The 10,437-nt window shown below is 37.1% G+C and overlaps 1 protein-coding gene across 1 annotated transcript; it reads right to left on the reverse strand.

Annotated features, from left to right (window-relative positions):
* Positions 1 to 1,674: 1,674 nt before the first annotated feature.
* On the reverse strand, positions 1,675 to 9,228 carry PANK3 (pantothenate kinase 3). The gene is made up of 6 exons (XM_010294349.1): positions 8,884 to 9,228; positions 6,823 to 7,076; positions 6,000 to 6,176; positions 4,282 to 4,405; positions 3,349 to 3,474; positions 1,675 to 1,954 (listed from the first exon to the last, which is right to left on the reverse strand). The coding sequence occupies exons 1-6, from the start codon at positions 9,217 to 9,219 to the stop codon at positions 1,904 to 1,906; spliced, it is 1,068 nt and encodes a 355-aa protein (XP_010292651.1). The 5' UTR covers positions 9,220 to 9,228; the 3' UTR covers positions 1,675 to 1,903.
* Between the last annotated feature and the right edge of the window lie 1,209 nt (positions 9,229 to 10,437).

Here is a 10,437-nt window from a genome sequence, read left to right on the forward strand (position 1 = left end):
CAGCATTTATGAAGACATTCTATAAAAACCATATTCAATTATTTTCTGAAGTGCTCTGATTTAGCATTAGAATACTTGAACTGTGAGTGTTTTTGTTTGGTTTTTTATGTCTAAAATAAAACATCAAAGCAAGCACAATGGAAATGTAGTATGAGTACCAGGAAGAGCAACAATAAATGGAACTGGATTAGCAATTGGCATTGGGCTTAATGAATTTCCTACTCTAAGTTACTGTACTCTTAAAGGACCACAGAAATGAAAAAAAAAAACAACCCCAAACAAACAACAACATTTGATGTTACTATGGGGCTTTGAATTTTAAGAAAAGAGAAGACTGAAAATAGCACATAGAGGTTTCTAACACACTAGGTGGATTTGTCTGTGAATTCAACACAGCCATGCTGTGGAATACTCGAGCAATTAGTTTTAAAAACACCTTAAAACCCAACATATGAATATGTTCTAGTCTGGTTGCTCCTCATGCACTTATAGGAAATACTTAACATTAAAATGATACCATAAAATTGAGTAGCTCTTTAGTCCACAGAGTCATATAGGTAATGACTGTATAATATTCTTACAAGTTTAAGATCTCATGCCCTGGCTTCAGGACTAAACTTATTACAATAATCACAAACTGTGAATTTTAAAAGTGTACAGAAAAACCCAAAGATCAGTTCCAGAGTACGGATTTTATCCCAAGGCCACAATTTGATGAACGATTCCATATTGCAAGTGCACTAAATATTGGTCCGTTTGGTGCTGCAATACAAACTCTGATGCTGTCCTTAACTTTCAAAAACAAACTTTCAAATCCAAAAGCAAGCTAACAACCTTTCATTTTCAACATCTAATTAGATTCTGATTAACTCTTATAAAATCAAGGAGAAATCACATTTTCAAATTAGTGGGATGGGGCGGAAATTTTCCAAACTTCCACAGAAATTAGCCAAAGCATCAAAATTATGAGGTCCCAGATTTAGTCTATTTTATAAGGATTTCTTCAATTCTCTCAGGCTTTGTGGTACCTTTACAAATGATGCATGAAGTCAGAATTTATAAGGACATAAAAAACATCGAAAAACAACAGAAGGCAATTTGGAAGTCCCATCCTCAAAAAAAAAACGAAAAACCCCAACCCCACAAAAAACAACCACCAAGCCCCCAAAACCTGCCTTCATTAATCGTTAAATTATTTTCCAAACCCAACCAAAGGCAGAGGGGATCTTCTCAAAAATAGCAGCTGCATCTTCAAATGAAGAGAGCAAGTGAATATCTTCACAAAACCTTCAAAACATCAACTGCTTAATCTGCTGCTTTGGCTGATTTGTGTTTCTGTTCTTCTCACTGAAAATTTAAGCATTAATATTCTTTCAATTACACGTAAAAATAATCACTATTCTACTGTGGAAAGCAATTGTCTACACTTTCCTCACCTTGAGGCTAGTACCTTACTGTTTTAAAGTTATTTTCTGTAAGTACACATGGGAAATTGTGCTCATAATATAGTATAACTAATGAAAATAATTTTTCATTCATCAATGATACAGAAAACTGGTGGGCCTGAAGCCTCAGAAGTAAACCTTTTCACACTGAGCACTTAAAGGATTGGCATTCCTTCTTCTGGAAGCTTGTTTTCAGAGGATGTATTGCATATTAAAAGTTCAATACTGTCTATATGTACCAAAGAACATAAACAATATCCCCAAACATTTGACTTTTCAATGCCCAACAGAGTGAAACCCCCTTACTTATAATGGCAATATTCAGTAGCTCATCACTTCTTAAAAACAGTTACAGAAAACCTGCTATTTGCTTCTCCTCTCCCCAGAATTAGTTCCCGTTGTCATAAAACAAGTGTCATTCAGGTGGAAAATAGTACAGTGTAGTGACATCTGGTATCTCAACTGAAATTTGGCAGCCCAAGAAGAGCACCAACAGCTCCAAAGTATCCCTGTTTGAAAAAACCAAAAAAATATTTCAGGTTCAAGTAGCACATTAAATTTTGCACTAATCGCATTTCAGTGACAACAAAGCATCTGGTGGACCAGTGCTACAGAAAGAACACCATAAGCCTTTAATATATAATCTTTCATAATAATTTTTTAAAGTTTTGTAAAACATTTTATCCTTATCTAGCTTAACTTTAGGAGATTTCACACCAAGCCTCCCCATATACTGCAGGACTTAAGACATGTATCAGTGACTTCTACGGCACAGAAATCAAGTTTGGTTTGTTTTTCCTACAGCAGCTGCATATTTTGATTGCCAAAGGATCTTCAATATCCATAGCAACACTATTCCTAAGGTACAAGTCAAAAATTTCTTTAAAAATGTGAAGTGCAGTTAGTTTAAGAATTATGTCCAAGCTTCAACACCATTTTTTGGACTGTATACCTACCTGCGTAACAAAAACCCACTTTCTCCTGTTGGATTATTTTTCCCCTCTGGGGAAATGAAATGTTCCCCCTGCCTAAAACTATTAAATATAGAAGCATTTGGAATCTACACTTGGTCAAATGCAAAAAATTTGAAATTTATCCAAGAAAAATCTGAAGGATGCAGAACTAACAAGAAACCACTCTGCTATTACTGCAGACACTAGCACCAAGGCAGACTACTGTCAGTCTCAGGATAAGCAATAAGGGAAAAAAGTTGTAAGAATCAACTGAAGAGGAATAGATGTAATGCTGTAATATTTGCAGACCAACAAACTGAGGAGAAAAATTGCCAGCCCACTGCCAAGAAACTACAAGTCTTCCAACGGTTGCACCAGTAATTCATACTGGTTGCCTGTATTTTAACCAAGCCAGGTCAACACTCTCAGCACTACATACTGATCTAGACTGCAGAAGCTGCCGAAAAGGAGGTTAGTCTCCTAGCATAAAATCACTACAACTTCAAGGTATTCTGTGGTGGCAGGAAAGCAGTCCTTGTTAAAAGCAATCTCGACTTCAAGGATGTTGCTCAGGCTCAGCTGAGAACAATGTAAGTATTTCAAAGGCCCATGATTTAGATCTCTGTGTAATCTTTTGAAATACAATACTTACTACTGTTGCCACCCAAGACTGAGGAAAACTGTTGAACCTCAGTGCAGAGCTTAACATTTTCTTGTCCCTCTCCAAGAATCTATAGCATGAACTGAGATACCCCAACGTGACTGAAGTCCTTCCCTAGCAGAAAGCACTGTCCCCAGAGAACCAATATAGCATGAGAAATCTCCGCTTATTTTCAATGTTTACTGAGTACTTGGTGTCTCAGGTTATCACACACGAGAGCTACTCAATACATGCATTTTTTATTTATGGTAAAACAATACATACAGATAATAAATGAACCACCGCATACCTCATGTTCTAGGAACAACGCCTTCAGCTGGCCTTTTGACCAGTAATCCAGTGCATATGCAAGAAGCTTCATTGACAAAGTATTCACACGTAAAAAATTGCCAACAAACACAACTCTGTTTATTTTCTAAAAGAAGAGAAAAACAGCAGAGGATTAAGTCTTTTTACTGTTTAACACAGCTTTGAAAAATTAAGCTATGAAAGAACAGACTGTCTCAAGCAAGAAAAAACACCCACAAAAAACCCAAACAACAAGTAATTAAAACATGGTTCCAAAATGTAAAACGCAGCATACTCGGGGAAAAGGAAAAACTGCAACCCTCAAGAATTAAATGACTTAATTTACAGAGAATTAGCATTTGTGTTTCAAATTAAGTAAGCATTTTCAGTAACTAAGCCAAAGAAACAGCCCAGCTAAAAGTGAAATTAAACAAAAAATACTTTATTTGGTAGAGAAGACTCAATGCCTTCATAGCCCTGTACAATGCTGCTTGATCCATATGCAACAAGGCAGCACTGTAAAGAAGCCGAAGACAGTAAGACGTAACAGATGTTCCTTTCATCTTCAGACCTCAATATACCTCAGTATAAGATTAGACTAAGACTTAAATACTGGAAGCAAGCTGTGAATTTTCATCAAATCAAATGTAAATAAGTGAATATCATTTAATTTTCCCCTGATGCACTGAAATAAATCCAACATTAAGCGGAAGCAACATTAAATACTGGTTTAATGATATGAGAGCAAGAACCAAAGAAAATTTAATTGTGTTATTGCTTAACATAGTGCTTAAACAAGCGCTTAATTATGTTAGATGAATACTCGTATACAAGTATTTGAAAGGTTTAAATTTGACACCATTTTAGCAGTCATTTAATCTGAAACCAAATAGTAGACCTATAGATAGATCACTTCCTTGTCAGAAGTTTTTACCTCATTTACTGCACACATCCGGGCAATAGACCCAATGTTATTGGTGATGGTGACCAGTATGGCTCTTGCAAGATCTTCTTTACTGACAGACTCTCTCTTCTCTTTGTAGATCATATTCCCAAAACTACAACAGGAAAAATTTCCATTAAGTACAAAGTGATTTATGTGCACTTGAAATAATTTCAGAATGTAATTTTTATGCTATCACAGAACTTAAGTCTCATGTTTGTTCTTAGGGAGCTCCCTTTTTAAGTCTGTATTAAATACAGCAATTTGACAACTGACACTGCAACATGTGTATTTATTCCTTCACAGGAAACAGTCAATCTTGTTACAATAATGACCCCCACAAAATATTTTTGTTTAGATTGTTGACTTTCATGAAGGAGCATCTACAGCAAAAAGTAGAAAAAAAACTCTTAGGCAAGACTACTCTGCAAACCTAGTCACTGTAAATTAAGTCAATGCCTAAGTCTGACTGGTGAATCCTCCAACTCCTCATGCTTGCTTCCTCACTCACAATATCTACCCAATCCTCTATTCTCAAAGTAGAAATAAAACAGAGATGAGTTGAATGGTTTTATGATGGGACACAATCCTCTGAAACAGAAAATAAACAGCTGTCGGACTGGTATTTAGGTTGCATAAATGAAGAGTTCTAGATTAGAAGGACACTTCCATTACTATACACAGTAGATAATTTCTTACAAATTATAAAAAAGAAAAAATACAAGAATCCATAGCTATGCATGATGTTTTACCACTAAGGACTCTGTGCCATATCCAAGTCAGCCAGAATCCTGATTATTCTAAAACGCAAATAGTCATTAAAGATCCTAAAGGTCTTAAAAAGCAAATGAGAACAAGAAGTACCTATATACAGAGTGAGTTAAGATGTATTGACTACAAGTGTAAAGTCTGCATATATTAAAACCTCTCAGCATATGCTCTCTGAAGAGGCTTGGACTCAGCTGGCTGGAGAGGGAGACCATGAATTAAGACCTCTTACTACTGAATTAAGAGCAAAGATTTATCGACCCGCTTACGTACATACTAGTTTCACTCCCAAATTTTATTCTTCTTCCATTCTTAAGGGTAAGAATGTAACATCACCAATAATCTTCCCCAATGAAAATGAAACTTGCAGCTATAACAAAAATCCTCTGTAACTGGCAGTAAAATACATTCATTCTCATGGTGTAAACTGTTTATGTTCAACAGCTTTTGTAAGTGAGAAAAGTAGTTAAAACATTATGCCAGCTGCCTGTACTGACAACCATTTATCAAAAAAGCAGTCTTAAAAAAAAAAATTAAGAGATACTATTGTAAGAGCAACAAAAATGCCTTCTTCCACTCACCTTCCCTCTGGACAATGGCCCTACTAAAAGATTCTAGGAAGTTGAAAAGTGATCTGCTTTGTTCTTCCTCTGCACTTTGTTCTTGCCACTCCTGTGATCAGCTCACATTCTCTCTGACTCGCATAAAGACGTCTATGACATACCATATGAGCTGTCTCCAATACCTAGCTAGCAGGCACCTGCAGCTGCATGTGGCTTAAATCTTCAGGAAAACTGAGTATATGTAGTTTTAGGATGAAAATGTAACTTGACTACAATAAAAGTTTGCAAAAAGCAGTTTTCTCTGTATTAATGATTTAACTCTCATTTTTGAAGGCCCCCAAACCAGCAAAAGAATCAACAAAAAGATCTCTTGCTTACCTGGATGCTACAGCCCATCCTGGCAAGCCAAATCTTTCATAGTCTCCGCCATAAATATCTCGAACCAGCTTGTCAGCATGTGTGCTGTCTCCTTTGGATGCCATTTCCAGAGCTTCTTCAAAACTTTCACAGCCCGTCAACAAACTACATAAACCAAGAAAGGTCCCTCCACCTAGACTAAGAAAGAAAACTAGCTGCTTTTAAATAGTATTTCCTCACATCAAAGATTCTTCTGTCTGACAAAGAAAATAAACAAAGCCCTCCAACTTAGATACAAAACTGTCTGCTTTCTTGCTTAAGGTTCACTACATAAACAGCTGTCAATCAAGTTAACATTTAGATATGTCACTTACAAGAAGCTAACCATGCAGTAAGAGCTAACAAATAATTATAAACTTTCAAAATGTAACCTGGAAAACTTAATCAGAGACTAAAACTCCCTAAATACCCACATCATACCACTGACTTTGATCCTTGACCATTTTCTGTAAAACGTGTGGACATATTTATTCTTATGAAGCAAGAGAAACACAGGTTCACTGGACACATATTCAAAATTTAAGACAAAACCTGTAAAACTGTCACTACAGAGCACTTCTAGCACTCATGGACTGATAAAGAAGATACTGGCTAAATCTCCTCAGTAACATAACTACGGGGATGGGCTTCAATGAATGCAGCTGCAAATGAAAGACAAAATACTTTTCCATCCTACAGCATGAAAGAAGGGATAGGTGGGTGGAGTCAGGGAGAGGAATCACTTTGAAATCAGACGGCTCATTCTTCCACAGAGTAACAGCTGCAACATAGGTTTTTAAGTTACCTTGTTCCAGTTACTCTTTTATAGTTGTCTTTGGAATGGACTGATAAAATACTGACTCCTGAACCAATGTTAACAACCAGCAGCGGGTATGGATCATCCAGGTTAAAAGGCATCTTTTGGCATCTCTCAGGATCTGAGGCGTTTTCAAAATAATAGCACTCTGCCTGGCCATTGAAGCTGACAGAGTCTATATACAATAAGCCTTCGACAAGGCAGTCAAGTTCATCCAGCTTGTGCAGCTGGAGGTTTCCAATCTGTGTTAAAAAAGAAAAAAGACAGTGTCAACACATTCAAACATTGCTTAAACGTGCCAGAAATTTATAAGTATATTTGTATTGCCTAACTTTAAGAACCTACCTCAGGTGACTAGTTCAGGAACTTCAATCCCACTATAAAGCCAACGAAGAATTCGGAGGTAAATTCTGACTATAGTCAGAAAGTACTCTAACTATAAATCTAGAGCTCAGACTTGAACCAAGGACAGGCAGTATAAACATCTGCTTTGGTAAACCCAAAGATAACTTTTGAGATACTCAAACATTAATCAGTTGAAAAATTAGCAACATTTTCCATCAATCTAAATCAAAAAAGGTCACCAAATACCCTAGAGGCCCCATTGAGTGTGACCTTGGTGAAACTCACACATCTGCTTATCTTCTCAAGGTTTGTGGGTTTCCTCCCCCATTTTAGAAGTCAAACAGTCATTTCTAAGATGTCAACAGATAAAAACCTAAGATAAAAACCTCAATGGCATCATACTAGCTATCCTTGCAACTTTATTAATGCTCCAAGGATCACAAGAAAACCACAGATCAGTAATTCTGCAGGACTTTGGGCTTGTTACAGTTCTTCCTCAGTTTTGCACATGACATTTAAGTTGCCATTCTCTCATAAAGCAGAAAGACATTTTAACAGGTTCTGTGGATTCCAGGAAGGCGGTAATTTCACACCATACTTAATCCAATTTAATTCTGGGCTTTCACAAAAAGAGTGATCGCGCTCTCTCCCTTACCACAGCAGAGAGAGAGTCCAGTTAGGCAGCTAATCCAAGAAAACACACCCATGAAGTCTACCTCTGAATCAGGTGAGCTCACATTTAGAAAGCAGCCTGCAGTTAGATTATAAAGTTGCACAACCAGACCGCACTGCACACTGCTGACTGACATCAGGACCAGATCACAGCACTGTCAGCTCCCTCCTCTTCCCCCATGTCCCTTCAGCTTTTCTTGCCATGGCATAACTGCAAAGCTTTGCTGTTGAACAGATCAGGGAAGTGTTCCAACACAAAATATTTCTGTGGGGTTTTAGATAATGTATTAGTTCTGCTGTACAAATTGTGACCCTACCCCACAAACAGTTGCACTAGCTCAACGCAAGAGTGGCACAGGAATGGAAATAAAAGCAGACTTTTGAAACCAAACCTTTTGTGCTATTGAAAGTCGTCTTGTCTCTAGAAGCACAAGAGGTCTGCAGCCATTTTAAAACTCGGACACGTGTACACCGGATACTGTGGTAAGAGTCTCAGTAACAATTATCTTTGGACAGAAACTGCATCTACCCAAATGATCAATTTTGATCATCAAGGGAAGAGTCAAAACACCTCAGGAAAATCCCAAACCACTCTGCAGTTGAAAAAAGACTGAGGTACACATTGTCACAGATCTCTAAACAATGCACTGGACTAAATTAATGTGGATATTAACACCCACAAACATTGAAAACCTATCATCAAAGACTGCTTAGGAAAGAAAATCCAAGATGATGCAAGCACCTCAGCAGCTTAAGCACATTTCCAATCGGAGAAAAGACAGATTAGAAAGTGGTTAACTTCCACAAAGGTATCCTGCATTTCACTGCTTTAATGGAAGTTTCTAATCAGCTGTTAGCATTAGATCTTCAGGTTTACTATGGTGATGTCAGAAAGCATATTTCTAGATTATCAAACAAATGAATACTTAATCTTTGAGCATTCCACAGTTTTTCAAAATACTGCTTATTTTAACCCATAATCAGCAATGCTTTTAGCATCAGCTTCAGTACGAGGAAAGACAGGCTACCTACTGTGCGAAAGTCTTCTTCAAACTTGTAAGCACCACCGCCGGTGGCGCAGAGCACCGTATGTAGTGTTGAAAAGTTTTTATTTCTTCCCATTTGGATAAAAGTAGGCAAATCATGAGTTGGGAATCGAATAAAGTGCAAGTTTCCTCTTCGAGCAAAAATCGTTAAGTCTTTCAGCTCGAGGTGGACATCTCGAATGCCAGTGGATCCATAGGCTACATTGGAAGTCAGATATTTGCGGATGCTCTTCAAGCTTTCAACTTCCTCCTGCTCCTCCTCTGCAGTGATATCAATAGGTTCAAAATATGCAAGTTTCACCAAAGTTCCCCCAATGTCCATGCCAAACCATGGAAAAGCTGTGAAGATACAAGAATTTATTTATTAGCTTTCTTAAAGAGCAAAAGCAATACATGTAACTTAAGACTAAACCAACACTATACTTTTCAACAAGTCAGACAATTACAACAGTCCTCACAGGAACAAAGAATTAGTATTCGTTTCCACTACCTGATCTTAAATATCCCTCCGGCCACAGGTAAAAATAGAAAGATGAGCAACTCTATTTACACATTTAAATGCGTTCACATGTGCTTATAAAGCCCAACTAAAAACTCCGCAGACCATGCCATATCTTTCACATCAACTCATAAACAAAATTCAATGACAGTTTTTTTGAGAACAAAGGATTAAAATAACCTTCACTCCTAGAATAATAGTTTTGATGCAGCTTAGCACAAAGACTGCAGTGCGCACTTGTGAGAAAGCAGGTTACACATTATAGCTGACAAGAGCGGCAGGACAGGTATTCCTCCTCGAACAGTTACCTTTTGCTCACGTAACATGTTTTGTTTGAGGGAAGCATTAATTTATTGGCATGTATTTTAAAAATGGACACAGCTATGATGCCAAATTTATTGAGCTGAAGACAGCTGTTCACATACCCCTTGAAGTTAAAAAGGGCTAACAAAAAGTACTATTAAGAAGTACATGCACGATAGAAAATTAGTATTATCAAATCTATGTTTAATTTTTCTTTTTTTTTGTATCTTGGATAGGAAGGGGGAATTTCTGTACTCAAAATAACACTAAGCTACAAGTATTTTGTCTTTGTCACTGTTGGGGGATGACTGCAATTCCTAACAAGGACTTCATGGTTTATGTCATCTAGGACCATGATTTGAGTATGCCTGTATCAATAAATCTTCCTAACTCTGCGTGGTGAAACAGAATCTCAGCAACCCCACAGCGAAGACAACATCTTCATTTGAAAATTTCCCCACCATCATCGCCCAGAAACAGTGTTTACAACTTAATTTGTTAAACTTAAGGAAGATCTTGAACATCCAGAGGGGAAGCTCATATTTTTATTTCCTAATTGACACTATAGCTTGCTGGTTGGTTGGTTTGTGTTGTTTAATATTCTGTAACGTTCCAATTTATTTCTTCAGATGCAATTCATGTATTATGGAAGCATGAAACTCGGGAACAAAACCAGAAAGATGTTAGCATGTTCATCGTAAGTAAGATGCAATTACTTGGATATAATTGCAATTATTA

The sequence above is a fragment of the Phaethon lepturus genome, unplaced genomic scaffold, assembly GCF_000687285.1.
Source record: "Phaethon lepturus isolate BGI_N335 unplaced genomic scaffold, ASM68728v1 scaffold8259, whole genome shotgun sequence".
Taxonomy (NCBI): Eukaryota; Metazoa; Chordata; class Aves; order Phaethontiformes; family Phaethontidae; genus Phaethon; species Phaethon lepturus.